This window comes from Macaca fascicularis, chromosome 14, assembly GCF_037993035.2.
Source record: "Macaca fascicularis isolate 582-1 chromosome 14, T2T-MFA8v1.1".
Taxonomy (NCBI): Eukaryota; Metazoa; Chordata; class Mammalia; order Primates; family Cercopithecidae; genus Macaca; species Macaca fascicularis.
This window is the reverse complement of record NC_088388.1, coordinates 4,489,675-4,504,565: the sequence shown is the minus strand read 5'-3', so window position 1 is coordinate 4,504,565 and position 14,891 is coordinate 4,489,675. Positions and strand designations below refer to the sequence as shown.

Sequence of the window (14,891 nt, the reverse complement as noted above, 5' to 3'; positions counted from 1 at the left end):
GCTGGTCTGGTGGCCTCATGATGCCATCAGAGTCACTGGCTTCTCTGACCTTCTACTCGCCTGTCCTAGGAGTAGGTCCCCTCTTGGTCACAACATGGCTGCTGCACCTCCAACATCACTTCCACTCTCCAGGCTGGAAGAAGGGGAAGGGCGGGGGAAGAGATGGGCCAGGGGTGGCAGGCCCTGTCTGAAGGTGCTTTTGCAGAAGACCTGCCACACCTCTGCTTGTATCTCATTGGTCAGAACTGGTTCAGCCTCTGCAGGGAGGCTGAGGAATGAGCACGCACTGCCGTCTCAGCAAGGCAGGATGGTAGAGGAAAGACAGAGAGGACATTGGATAGGGAAGTAGCCGGCTCTTTTCCCAGCCTTGACATCCTGGTAAACCCGTCAAGGGCTTCATAGGGTTGAAGAGGACACGGCTTTGTCTTCAACTTGGGAGTTTCATTCAGTGAACAAACATTGGCTGAGCACCTAGGATGTGCCCCCTCATGCCCCTGGTCCTGGAGATGCAGGGGAGATGGACCAGGGAGACTGGAAGGGAGCCTGCCGCAGGGTGTGCCTGTTGTGGGCCCGACTGCCCCGTGGCAGGGCAGGGGACGTGCTTGCTGGGGTGGAGGGCCTCCCCCGCTGAGTCTCCCACAGGCCCGGTGCTCCACCTGCACCTCCGCATGCTGGCACGGGGACAGACGTCCTGGAGGCCTCTTGGCAGGACCGAGGGCTTTTCCAAGGAAAACCCTCATTCCCCGGAACTGGCCAGGGAGTGGTCCCCACGCCTCGCAGCAGGGCTACTCCTTCGTCAGGGTGTGGTGAGGGCTGCAGGCGTTTTCCTGGACAGGGTGTGGTCACCATGTGTTACTGGCAGATGCCTGCAGAAGCCGGTGGTAATGGCCCAGAACGTGAAATGAGAGCTTTTCTAGGTTTCTGAAAGCTGCGGACTCCCTCTGGGGCAGACAGACCCATCCCACGCTGCAACTGGGAGACGCAGAGGGCAGCCCCAGGCCTCCTGGGTCTGTCCTGGGAGCCACCCGTGACCGTGCTAGCAGGGACGGGACCTGCCCTCTGCACCGTTGCATGGGAGCAAATGTGCGATTTCCTGGAACGCGGGGACACAGGGTGACAAGACAGAGCCTGTGTCCTGTGGGTGGTTTCACGCCTAGGGGAGGAGCCTGACTTTGCTCTGTGCTTCTCCTACCCAGCCCTCGGTCCCTCCGTCCTCAATGAGGGCTCAGAATGGGGCATCCACACCCCTGGGCAGGGCAGGGCAGGGCAGGGCAGGGTGAGGGAGCCCAGACAGACAGACAGACAGCAGTGTGTGGAACAATCTTGTCATTGTAGCCAGCTCCCACCACGGTTTCTCAGGCAACCGCCAACCCAAGTTTTATGGAATGTTCTGGTCCCACGGTAGGTTTGGCAAGAGGAGGAGCTCGCTCTGGTGGGGGAGCTGGAAGGGAGCTGCTGGCTGGGAGAAGGGACCCAAAGCAACTCCAGCCAGACCCAAAGCCCTGCCCCATCCCAGGCAGCACCCGCCTCCTTTACCAGGGGAGTCCCCAGGAGGTGGCTGTGAGGGAGGCACACCTCAGCCCTGCACACCATGTGAGGATGTCCCTGAGCTCACCATGGGTTGGGGGAGAAGCCCCTCCCAGCAGTCAGCCTGCTCTGGGACCAGCCACTGGCCTGGTGGCCATACTGTGTCCTGGGCTCTGCTTGGGGACCGTGCTTGGGCTCCAGGAAGATGGTAGCGCAAAGATCTTGTGAACTGCAGACTTGGGTAGACCGCCTGGTAAATCCCAGCTCCTGAGCTGGGTGACCTGGCCTGTCTATGTGATCTCTCTGAACCTCAGTGTCCTCTTCCTTGGAACAGAAACTAGCCCCTCGTCCATCTGTCTCTAGTTAATGCACAGAAAGTGCCTAGCATTTGGCAGGTGCTCAAGAAATGTCAGTCCTTGTTTTGAAGCAGAAGAGCAGGAAGGTTGGGGGACAGCTGGGCTGAGGGAGTAGATGGGGCAGGCCCAGGAAGGTCCTGGGTGGGCCCCCAACCAAGAGTGCCCCTTCCCCCCCCTGCAGATTGCAGTGACTTTTGCCATCGTCCTTGGCGTCATCATCTACAGAATCTCCATGGCCGCCGCCTTGGCCATGAACTCCTCCCCCTCCGTGCGGTCCAACATCCGGGTCACAGTCACAGCTACTGCGGTCATCATCAACCTAGTGGTCATCATCCTCCTGGATGAGGTGTACGGCTGCATAGCCCGGTGGCTCACCAAGATCGGTGAGTGCCCACATTCCAGGTACCCATGGCCTGGACTCAGGCAGCCGGAGTCGCCTGCCTCTTGCTGTGCACCCTTGAGTTTGTTGCTTAACTCCTCTGGGCCCCAGCTCCCTGGCTCTGAACGGGGATCCTGATCACAGGCCCTGGCGCGCCTATGAGAGCCAACTGAGTGACGGTGTCAGTGGCCAGCCAGAGACTGGACCAGGCTGTTGGGGGCCATCCCAGCCACAGCCTCAGTATCATCCTACCCCTCCCTCTAGAGGTCCCGAAGACGGAGAAAAGCTTCGAGGAGAGGCTGATCTTCAAGGCTTTCCTGCTGAAGTTTGTGAACTCCTACACCCCCATCTTTTACGTGGCGTTCTTCAAAGGCCGGTAGGGACATCTTCAGCATTTTCCCCACCTCGCTTCTCCCAAGTCCAGGGGAGGGCTCTCCCTCCCCACAGGCGGGGGGCACCTGGAGCCCAAGACAGGGCAGACACTGTGGCACCTGCAGCCGATGAGGGTCAGGGAGAAGGCCTGGGCCCTGCTAAGGCTCCAGAGCGGCCGGACCCTGGGCAGCAGGGAGCCCAGGCAGTCGAGACCTCAGGCAGTGAGGATGGGGCAGTGAGGACCCGGGAGTGAGGACCCTGGGCAGTGAGGACCCCGGGCAGTGGGAACCCCGGGAAGTGAGGGGTAGGGAGGAGTCCACAGAGTGGGGACAAGGAGAGAGGAGGGCGTGGAAGTGCGGCTGCTGGCCACTTGAGCCCTCTTCACAGCTCCTGGTGGGGTGAAACCTGCCCCGCCTGGACCCTCTGGAGCCATCCCAGGCTGTGGTGGGGCCTGCGGCCCACCCACAATGATGCCCCCACCTCCACCGCCACTCCCGCAAGGGGCTGGCTGGTCTCATCTCAGAGCCCCCCAAAAGGCCGCCTCCTCCACATCATGTGATTTACCAGTGCCATGCCCGCCCTCCTGGCCCAGGTTCCCAGGGCCCTGCCAAGGGGTCCAGTCCTCGCTGAGTGCATCCAGGATGGAGCAGGCTCTCGGAAGCCTCCACACCCCACACCAGCCCCTAGAAGGCTAAGAGGCTGTCTATCCCCACCCAAGGTGGCCTTTGGCCACCACCTGCCCCAGCTGCCCGAGGTCCCCAGAGTGCTTCTGTGCCAGCTGTCCACGGACATCACTGTGCCAGCGGCACGTCCTGAGTCCCGGGGAAGCTAGCGCAGCAGCTTGCAGTCTTCAGACCACGGTGGTCTTTGCCTTAATGCCCCGCTGGGCCCCCTTCCCACTGCCTCTCAGTCTCATGACCTCTCACTGAAGAAGTTCCTTTTTCTGACCCATCTCTGGGTTTGGGAATCCAACCTTTGACCAGTGAAAACCACTGTGGTCATCTTTTAGCAGATGTGACCAGGCAGGGAGAGCCACCTGTAGATACCCTTGAGGCTGGGCCTGCAGGACTCACACGCCGCACAGTCCCCACTTGGGGGTCTCTCCCGGAGCTGAGCTAGGGGCTCATCTTCTTTCTAATGACCTCCCCCATCGTTTCAGGTTTGTCGGACGCCCGGGCGACTACGTGTACATTTTCCGTTCCTTCCGAATGGAAGAGGTAACCGAAATTTTATTCGTTTCTGGTAGCCCCTTGTGTTTTGCTTACGATTTGTCTACACCGTGCTTGGGAGAAGCACTTGGGAGAAGCAGCCGCAGCATATTTGTTCAGCAAAGAACAGTGGTTTCTTTCCTTCCTGCTGGGAACTTTTCTGTTCCCCTGACGTGGTGGGGCGGGCTTTGATCTTATTTGGTGTGTTCATATAGAATCACCTAGAAGGGTAAACTCGCTATAGAGTTTATGAAAGAAAAGCAGGACATCTGGTTTTTCTTTTCATTTCTTTTTTTGTGAGACTGAATATTTCTCTTCTGGTTAAGATGAATGAATGAAGGCTGGGCGCAGTGGCTCATGCCTGTAATCTCAGCACTTTGGGAGGCCGAGACTGTTGGATCACCTGAGGTCAGGAGTTCGAGAGCAGCCTGGCCAACATGGTGAAACCCCATCTCTACTAAAAACACAAAAAATTAGCTGGGCGCATTGGTGTATGCTTGTAATCCCAGCTACTCAAGAGGCTGAGGCATGAGAATCGCTTGAACCTGGAAGGTGGAGGTTGCAGTGAGCTGAGATTTCGCCACTACACTCCAACCTGGGTGACAGAGCAAGGCTCCATTTCAAAAAAAAAGATGAATTAATGAGGACAAAACAGAACTTGGCTACCTTTGTTTGTTTGTTTTTTTAGCTAGACATTGAAATGCTTGTCTCTTTACCCTCAAACACCACGCTCGTGGCATTTCACTTCTGCCCAGCGATCCTGGCCACAGAAGGTCTGGTTGTGCCAGCCTGGTTCAGCCTCTGTCACGGCCCATGGACTTGCTCCACTGTCTGTTTCACAACCAGGGGCTCCATCAGACCAAGCCGGGGCTTCAGGGCCTATCAGTGGTTCTGGTCTCAACATTTCCAATCCACAGCGTAATTCAGCTTATCAGAAAATAAGAGGGTGGGTCTTCTTGATAAAGACCCTGTGAAACAAGGTATCGAGGATAGGGTGGACATCAGGTACAGGGTGATCTGGCTGTCTGGAGCGCAGCCTAGAGGTTCAACTACCTGAATGCAGGCCCCTGGGCAGCCCAAGACATGGGCGTCCTCCACAGTAATGGGCATCTGTGCCAAACTTATGAAATGCTCTTTCCTTTTTGTATCATCATCCCCTGTCACACTCGTCCCGGGTCAGAGAAGTCATATAATAAAGCAAATGGTGTAATTGCTTTTTCTGAAAGCATGGCTCTCCAAGACAGATGTGGGCATTTACTAGGTTTTATTTGGAATGCAGAACAAATTTGCTGTGCCTCAGGGGTCACCACGCATCCCTGGTGTTCCCTTTGCTTGGACAAGTTAAACTTCCAGCGCAGATAGGTTTCTGACTGTCGCCTGCTTGCGGGGTCCCTGGCCTGAGGTGGCACAGGCCCACTGCGTCAGGGGCATTAGGCCTTAGGGGTGACTTCCGCCTCCTGTGGAGCTTGCCTGCTGCATGCGCTCAGCCTGCCATGGTGGTGCAGAGGCAGTGGATGGTGACTGGTGCATGGGACCGGCCAGTGGCACTGGGAAAAAGGAGGCGCCCTGAGGCCCTGCCCCACCCCTGCCTACTCCCTCCCAATGTGCTCCCAGCTCCCAGCCGCAGCCCCCAAGCCCAGCAGCCTGTAGGCGGGGTGTGCCAGTTTCCCAGGGCTGCCGCAACTCAATCCCACAGACTGGGCAGCTTCAAATAACAGAGATGGAGTCTCACAGTTCTGAAGGTTGGAAGTGCAGCATCCAGGTGTTAGCCAGGCTGTGTTCCCTTCAAGGGTTCTAGGGGAGGACCTGCCTTGCCTCTCCCAGCTTCTGGGGACTACAGAAGTTCTCATGGTTCCTTTACTCGGCCACTCCACCCTCTGCCTCCATCTTCACGCGGCCTCTTCCCTCTGTGCCCGCGTCTTCTCTTCTTCTGAGCACACCAGTCCTCGGATGGGCGCCCACCCTACCCCAGCATGAACACCCCCTGACCTGACTACATCTGCAAAGACCCTTTTTGCAAATAAGGCCACGTTCCCAGGTGGCGGGGATTAGAACCTGAGTGTCTTTTTTTGGAGGATGCAGGTCAACCCATGGCATGAGGGTGGGCCTCCTTGCAGGGCTGCGGTCCCTCTCCCGGTGTCCCTGTAGCGGGGCTGATGCTGCTCTCTGTCCACAGTGTGCGCCAGGAGGCTGCCTGATGGAGCTATGCATCCAGCTTAGCATCATCATGCTGGGGAAACAGCTGATCCAGAACAACCTGTTCGAGATTGGCATCCCGTGAGTGTGGCGGGTTAGAGTGACAGAGGCGAGGCGGGCGGAGGGGTGTGTGGATGGCTCCTGCGGTGGTCTGGGTGGACGCAGGGCTTCAACCAAGATGGGGGCACCAGAAACAGGGAGAGAAGGAGGACACAGAGGGAAGATGAGGCAAAAGCCACCCCAGGTCAGGCATGGTGGCTGACGCCTGCAATCCCAGCACTTTGGGAAGCCGAGGCAGAAGGACCATTTGAGCCTAGGAAATCAAGACCAGCCTGGGCACAAAGCAAGACTGCACCTCTACAAAAAATAAAAAGTTAGCCAGGTGTGGTGGTGCGTGCCTGTAGTCCCAGCTACTCAGGAGGCTGAGGCAGGAGGATCGCTGGAGCCCAGGAGTTCCAGGCTGCAGTGAGCTGTGATTGTACCACTGCACTCTGTCTAGCCTGGGCCACAGAGTGAGACCCTGTTTTAAAAAACAAAAACAGGGCCAAGCGCAGTGGCTCATAACTGTAATCCCAGCACTTTGGGAGGCTGAGGTGGGCGGATCACTTGAGGTCAAGAATTCGAGACCAGACTGGCCAACACGGTGAAACCCGTCTCTACCAAAAATACAAAAATTAGCCAGGCGTGGTGGTGGATGCCTGTAGTCCCAGCTACATGGGAGGCTGAGGCAGGAGAACCCCTTGAACCCAGGAGGTGGAGGTTGCAGTCAGCCAAGATCGCATCACTGCACTCCAGCCTGGGCGACAGACTAAGACTCTGTCTCAAAAAATAAATAAATAATAAAAACATTAAAAAATAAAGCCACTCCATTTTGGACAAAGGAGGGAGAGGAAGTCAGAATGACACCCCACTCCATGCTGGCTGGGGATGTGGGGTACCACCAGGTGCCCCCAAGCCCAATGCTGGCTCCCCAGGGTTTCCAGATGGAGGCTGGGGGACTCAGCCTCCTTATTACCTTGTACCTTCAGAAATCCATATCCCATTCCCGCCTCCCCAACGGCTCCTAGGTCTCTGGAGTCAGGAACTTGTTGGGCCATTTTCCATGATCTGTGTCTTTCCCCAAGAGTCCACTTGGGCATGACCAGCCTCCACTGTTCTTGTGTCCCTGATGCCTGCTGGGCCCTCCTGTGGGTCACAAGTGGCCGTTTGCCCTCCCTGCACCTCCATTTCCTTCTGTAGCCAGCAAAGCCATGACGCTTACCCCTTGCCTTTTGGGGAAACGGCAGAGGAGATCATATAAAGAAATGATTGCAAACAAGTGAATTTTAGATTTAAAGCAGAAACTTAGAAATATCACTAGAGGCCAGGCGCAGTGGCTCATGCCTATAATCCTAGTACTTTGGGAGGCAGAGACGGGCGGATTGCCTGAGCTCAGGAGTTCAAGACCAGCCTGGGCAGTACTATGAAACCCCATCTCGACTTAAAATACAAAAAATTAGCTGGGCGTGGCAGCGTGTGCCTGTAGTCCCAGCTACTCGGGAGGCTGAGGCAAGAGAATTGCTTGATCCCGGGAGGCAGAGGTTGCAGTGAGCTGAGACAGTGCCACTGCACTCCAGCCTGAGCAAAGAGAGTGAAACTCTGTCTCAAAAAAAAAAAAAAAAAAGACACATCACCAGAGGTGCCAGACCCGAGCCCCAGATTCACCTTTCTGCAAACCTAACTGTGTGGTGTCACATCTCTCAGGAAGATGAAGAAGCTCATCCGTTACCTGAAGCTGAAGCGGCAGAGCCCCCCTGACCACGAGGAGTGTGTGAAGAGGAAGCAGCGGTATGAGGTGGATTACAACCTGGAGCCCTTCGCGGGCCTCACCCCAGAGTACATGGAAATGAGTGAGTGACAGCCGGGACAGGCAGGTGACGTCAGGATAGAAATCAGGCCAGCATGCCACCTGGAGTGGGGAGGGGCTGCAGGGGCATGATGCCCCCGACCCCGCGGTGCCCAGCATCCCTCCGGAAGCACTGGGCGGGGAGGAGGGAGATGCAGACCCTGGGATCCTGGTGCTGCTGCTCCCTTGGGTCGGTGAGCATGGCTGTCCTGTCTTCCAGAGGCCCAGGTCAAGCAGCCACGGTCCCCAGGCACGGTCCCCAGGCATGGTCCCCAGGCATGGTCCCCAGGCACAGTCCCCAGGCACGATCCCCAGGCACGGTCCCCAGGCATGGTCCCCAGGCACAGTTCCCTTCAGGGCAACCCGAACTCGACCTCGGCTGTGCAGCTCTTCCTCCTCCCTCAGTCTCCCTCAGCAGCCGAGGGCTCAGCCCTGCTAAGCTACAAGATCCTCCTCACTTGAAACCCCCCGCAATCCGAGGTCCCTCGTCTCAGCCCCAGGGCCCTTCAAGCCTCCTGCTTTGGGTCCATGACTCATCTCCCCTTCCTGGTGGTGAGCTCCTGAGTTGCAGGAGCCAGGACTTGCTCACCTGTGGGCTGGCGACAGCTGCCCCTAGCACAGGGCAGGTGCTCAAAGGAGACCCAGGGATTGAGCCTTACCCCCCTCAATCGTGTGGCTGGCCAGGAGGATGCCAAGAGGCGGCACATACCTTTAGGGGGTGGCCAAGGAGAGCTGGGAAAAAGCCAGGTGCGGTCCGCACGGCTCTGGACTCTCCCTGACCTGGTCACTTACCTCTCCCTCCTGCTCCTGTGCTCTGCACATGCTGGCCTCCTTGCTGCTCCCCAGCCCCACAGAGCTTGGGCCGCCCCAGGGCCTTTGCACTAGATGTGCCCTGCTGGAATGCCCTCCCCCAAATACCTGCATGACTCACTCTCTCCTGCCTGCCGGGCTCTATTCAGAATGTTCCCCAACAGAGAAGCCTTCCCTGACCACCGTGTTTGAAAGGGGCAGCCCCTGCCTGACACGGCCACGACCCCCACCCCTCCTCTGCTTGGTGTTTCTGCTTCCCAGCAGACAGCCTCACCCCGTCATCCCTCTTCTGTCTCCCCCTGGTAGGATGGCAGCCTCGCCCTCTCTTACTCCTCATCCCATAGCCCTGCTCCTAGAGCAGGTCCAGGTATACAGTGGGTACTCAATGGGTGTTTGCTGACTAAATGGATGAGCAAAAGTAGTCAGGAAGACTGCTGTAGACGGGGCTCCCAGCATGCAGTGCCCCGGCCACCAAAGTCAAGTTCTGTAAAAGGCCCGTTCCCAGGCTTGTCCCTGGTCTGCTCCAGGTGAGACCTGGCAGGCTGCATTTTGAACAAAGGCCTGGGAGTAAGGGCCCCTTAGAGGGCGGGGAGCGTTTCTGTTTAATTTCACCGCAAGTGCTGCCCTGTGCCCCTCCTGTTGGCCGAAGTGTCCACATATGTCACTCCTGGCTCCCCAGACAATTGTGCAAGGAGCACCCTGCCGCTGACCAGAGGAGAGGAATCTTAAGTGTGGCGTTCTGTGGCTCCTCTCTGTTTTCTCCTGGAATAAAGTCCAAGCTGAACCAGGGTCAGGCCAGTGGGCAAACAGCTCTCAGCTGTTTAAATTCAGCATTGGCCACTCATCCAGGAGGGACGGGGTCTGGGAGGTGGCCTCCCCTGCCTGCAGGGTCACTCCTTCCACAGGAAACCCTAGGGAGAATAGAGCCCCAGACACCAGCACAGCCTGCAGTGGGCCACGAGACTGGTAGCCCCTTCCCTGGATTTATTTTCCTAGTGGCTGGACGTCACGTCCCGAGTTCCTGATAGGTTTGGACAAAGGGGATTTCTGGAGCAGGCGCCTCCTGCCCACATACACGGGGAGTGGTTCACCCGTGCCCCACCCTGCCCCCACTGACCGAGGCACATTTCCACACCCACTGGCTTTCTCCCCACCCCGTGGGCTGCCAGTCTGTTCCTCCAAGGAAGGCTCAAGCCACGGATGTGGATAGATGGGGAGAACAAGCCCATTTGGGAATGCCCCACCTCCCCACCCCCTGTACCCTCCCTCCCTGGCCCCAGCCCTGGCAGTGTCTCCAGCTCCCCGGTCATACCCTTAGTGCCAGAGTAGGCAGCACCACTCGGAAGTGAGAAAGCCCACCCTGGTGAGTGACCCACAGCCTCAGGCCTCAGCAGCCCCCCGCCCTCATGCACAGCACACACCACCCTACATAAGCAATCCCTCATCCCCTCCAGGGACCTCAGGCAGGACCAGAGAACTCCCACTCAGCCCACCTTGCCAGGGCGAGCAAGACAGCCCAGGGACAGAACTTGCAGGGCACTCCCCGCCATGGCCCATCCTGCATGCTAACAGTGCTCACACTCAGGGCACCCCGCACGGCCTACCCCACATGCTAACAATGCCCACACTCAGCCCGCCAGGCACACAGTTACATTCTGCCAGCTTCCTTGTTTACCGCCTGGCACCAAACGCCCTTGGACTGGGTCCTGCTGTGCAGTTCCTGAACCAGCTTTCCTGCTCAGTTCCACTCAGCAACCTTTTCCTGACCTTCTCCTAGGAGCCCAGCCCCGTGCTGGATGCAGCATCCAAAGCCAAAGAAGCCCCAGAGCCAGCTCCTGGGCGGGACGATCCCCAGGGGGAGGGCCGCAGGGGCAGAGGTGAGGGACTGTCCTGGGTCCCACCCAGATCCAGGAGGCCTGATGCAAGGGAAAGTTGGGGGCTCTGGAAGATGCAGCCATGCAGGCAGGTCCCCCAGGTCCCAGGGAGCCCCCATGATGGAAGCAGCAGAGCCACTGCCACGTCCCTTCCCAGCACAGGCAGGGGAATGACCACAGGCTGGGCCTTTGAGCTCACGATGGTCCTTTTCCTTTTGGTGATGATTTTTTTAAATTTGACATAGGCTGGCGAGGTGGCTTATGCCTGGAATCCCAGCACTTTGGGTGGATGACTTGAGCTCAGGAGTTTGAGACCACCCTGGGCAACATAGCAAAATCCCAGCTCTACAAAAAATACAAAAATTAAGTAGTCATAGTGGTGCATGCCTTGGTCCCAGCTACTCGGGAGGCTGAAGTGGGAGGATTCATTGAGCCTGGGAGGTCGAGGCTGCAGTGAGCCATGGTTGTGCCACTGTACTGCAGCCTGGTGACCGATCGAGACTATCTCAAAAAAGATTAGCCATAGCTAAGTGAGCACTCCCTTTATTCAAGAGTCCAACACAGATTCAGAGCCAAATTTGGAATTCTGCCTTCAGTCCACTCCTGGAGGTCACCCAGGGTCATGGAGGGTCCGTCCCAACAGGTGGTCTATGCAGGTGGGCTTGTTGGAGGTGGGGCAGCAGCCAGACCTGTGCAGCTCGGCACACGGGGTGGTGGAGTCCCCGCTTATGGGCTGTGGCTCATGGGGTGCTGACTGGCACTGGGCTCTCTCTGCAGTCATCCAGTTTGGCTTTGTCACCCTGTTTGTCGCCTCCTTCCCCCTGGCCCCGCTGTTTGCGCTGCTGAACAACATCATTGAGATCCGCCTGGACGCCAAAAAGTTTGTCACTGAGCTCCGAAGGCCGGTGGCTGTCAGAGCCAAAGACATCGGTGAGTGACCCCACGGGCCGGCAGGACCAGTTCCACATGCGTGCTGGGTTTGGGGAGGGGATTGCCACGCTCCAGAAGCTAGAGCCAGAGCTGACCAGGTGTCCCTCCTGGGGCTCTTCACTCAGCCTTTGCCGGGTGGAGCCTGGGGGGCAGGTAACACAAGACGTGGAGGCTCGCTTAGCCCTGTCCCCACCCGTTCCCTCCTAAGATGCATTGGTCACAGACGACATTTGGAAAGTGTGGGTCCCAGACATCTGAATGTCTCAACAACCTGCTGCTTTAGGAGGTACAAGAGACTACATTGCCTCTCTGATGGCTGGCAACACCCACCTGTAGCAGAGCCAGGGCAAGACCAACGGGAAAGGAGTGTTAGCTGTTCAGCATGTGCCTTCCTACATTGCATGTCATGGCATCATTTAATGTTCACAAAAGAGAAAAGGAAGGAAGGAGCCCCCCTCTGTAGACAGGGAAGAACAGTCCCAGTCATTGCATGGCTTGCCTACAGGAATCAAAGCCAAGATGCAACTCAACTCCAGCTTTTTAACCCCGTCACTAAGGCACCTTGACCACGTGGAGAAAGGGTGTGAGGTTGGGAGAATGTATATTTCAGGTCAGCATAAAGAATAACTTGAGCTGAGCACCGTGGCTCACTCCTGTAATCCCAGTGCTTTGGGAGGCCCAGGAGAAGGCACAGCTTGAGCCCAGGAGTTCAAGACCAGCCTAGGCAACATGGCGAAACTCTGTCTCCACATTGAGCCCAGGAATTCAAGACCAGCGTAGGCAACATGGCGAAACCCTGTCTCTACGAAAAATAGAAAAATTTGCTGGGCATGATGGTGCATGCCTGTAGTCGCAGCTACTCAGGAGGCTGAGGTGGGAGGTTCAGTGAGCCCACGCAGATTGTGGCTGCAGTGAGCTGTGCCCACGCCTGGGCAACAGAGTGAGATCCTGTCTCAAAAACATAAGTAAAATTAGCTGGATATGGTAGCGCAGACCTGTGGTCCCAGCTACTTGGGAGGCTGAGGCAGGAGGATCGTGTGAGCCCAGGAGGTCAAGGCTGCAGTGAGATGTGATCATGCCACTACACTCCAGCCTGGGCAACAGAGAGACCCTGCCTCAAAAAAAAAAGAAAAAGAAAAAGAATAACTTTAATAGTCAGAGGGGTCAAAAACAGAGCAGACTTCCTTGTGGGTTAGAGAGCTCCCTGTTACCCGAGGCATTTAAGCAGAGATAGGACGACAATCTGTCCAGGAGGGTGAGGGGTATGGGAGCCCCACACAGGCCTCCACCAGAGCCAGCCCTCACAGGAAGGGTGATCCCATCTTATCTTATGGTAGGACCCAATTTTCAGGGTGAAAACAAAATTACAAACATACATTCATTTTATCTCAAATTTAACAAATTTTAGTGAGAATAGCACCTTTGTACTAATTATTGGAATAAACAAAAGGTTGGATTACGTATTGGGGATATCACCTTGCTGAAATAAAGATTCCATATCAGCTTGATAAGATAGTTTTGGGTTAGGCTTTTGTAGGCCAAACGTAATCTTACAAAAAGTGGGAAACTGACCGGGTGCAGTGGCTCATGCCTGTAATCCCAGCACTTTGGGAGGCCAAAGCAGGTGGATCACCTGAGGTCAGGAGTTCGAGACCAGCCTGACTAACATGGTGAAACCCCGTCTCTACTAAAAATACAAAATTAGCCGGGTATGGTGGTGGGAGCCTGTAATCCCAGCTCCTCAGGAGGCTAAGGCAGGAGAATTCCTTGATTCCGGGAGGCAGAAGTTGCAGTGAGCCGAGATCGTGCTACTGCACTCCAGCCTGGGCGACAGAGCAAGACTCCATCGCAAAAAAAAAAAAAAAAAAAGAAATGTGGGAAGCCTTTTCAGTTGTTCCAAGGGCTTCTCCAGTCCTTGGTATGTGTGTCATTCTCGCTGGCAACACCCTTCGGATCACCTCACCCTAGTCCGTGTTCTCTCCTTAAGTTGTTAGCGGCTCTGTCCTGGTTGGAAGCTCCTTGGTCGACACCTTGGCCCCTTGTGGCAAGCCCAGCATCCACTGGTGACCAAATCCACCAATCCTCCACTGTCTGGCTCCAAGATAACTTCAACTCTGGCTTCTCTTAACACTTGGCTGTCTTGTAGACTAAAACAGATGAAATTGTCATTTTCACAGCTCAAAGACCATCAGATAGCAGTGATTCACCCTGCAGTTCACCCTGCAGCTTCACATTTGCCCTGCGTAAGGCCCTGGCTTTGAAAGGGGCCTGGAAACTTCGGTGACTTATAGGGAGGGACATCCCAGGGCTCGTAGGTAAGAGGTCATGGCACTGTGTTTGGATACTTTTGCTTCCCTACGTCATCTCTTCTCTGGGTGACCCAGGTAATGAAGACTCAGAACACAGACACTCTATATTAGACTGCCCTGTGAGATTTTGTTTACAAATTTCAAAGGCTTTAAAAACCATGAGCTAACTAACCCTCCAAAGACCCCGCTAACCACCAGCATCCCTGTTCTGCCTCTGCTGAGGCCATGGGTGAGCTCCTCGCCCCTCGCCCCTCATACCACAGCCCTACATGGCCAGAGGTGGCGCAAGGCTGAAGCGCTGATTTGCTGGTGCTCTAGGTCAGAGGTCAGCACTTGTCTTCAGTAAAGAGCCAGAGTGAATGTTTTAGGCTTCCTGGACCCAGAAACGACGTCCTCAAGTCTTAGGCAGTGGTTCTCACCCAAAGGCTACATTTTTCGTACATTTTTCATTTCATACTTAAAAGTGGAAAAGGTCAGGGCCTGGCGTGGTGGCTCATGCCTGTAATCGCAGCACTTTGGGAGGCCGAGGCAGGTGGATCACCTGAGGTCAGGAGTTTGAGACCAGCCTGGCCAATATGGTGAAACCCCATCTCTACTAAAAATACAAAAATTAGCTGGGAGCGCTAATTTTTGTGGTGGCATTTTAATTTTTAATGGTGGCAGGCACCTGTAATCCCAGCTACTTGGGAGGCTGAGGCAGGAGAATGGCGTGAACTTGGGAGGTGGAGCTTGCAGTGAGCCGAGATCGTGCCACCGCACTCCAGCTTGGGCAACAGCAAGACTCCGTTTCAAAAAAAAAAAAAAAAGGTCATTTTTAGCTGGCGGGACAAGTGAAAAAGAGGCTATCGAAAAACAGGCCACCATGGCCATCTTTGCACACCCGCTCTCAGGAGCAAGGCGAGATTGCATCCCAGGCTGTGCCTCCGCATAGCGCTGCTTTGAAGATCGCGCCACAGAGCTGCCTCCAACATGAACTTTCCTCAGAACCTCAGCCTGTCGTGTCCTCCAGGGAACCCCGGGGGGGAAGCCTGAGTGAATCTTCCCT

The 14,891-nt window shown here is 56.1% G+C and overlaps 1 protein-coding gene across 13 annotated transcripts in view; it reads left to right on the top strand.

Annotated features, from left to right (window-relative positions):
* Window positions 1–14,891, top strand: part of ANO1 (anoctamin 1) — a 198,184-nt gene that overhangs the window by 168,095 nt on the left and 15,198 nt on the right. For all 13 annotated transcript variants that reach the window (XM_005576975.5, XM_045372306.3, XM_015434332.4 and 10 more), the window contains 6 exons: window positions 2,065–2,266; window positions 2,527–2,638; window positions 3,794–3,851; window positions 6,019–6,119; window positions 7,782–7,927; window positions 11,385–11,537. In XM_005576975.5, coding sequence (XP_005577032.3) covers window positions 2,065–2,266; window positions 2,527–2,638; window positions 3,794–3,851; window positions 6,019–6,119; window positions 7,782–7,927; window positions 11,385–11,537 — 772 coding nt within the window. The remainder of the gene's footprint in view (window positions 1–2,064; window positions 2,267–2,526; window positions 2,639–3,793; window positions 3,852–6,018; window positions 6,120–7,781; window positions 7,928–11,384; window positions 11,538–14,891) is intronic.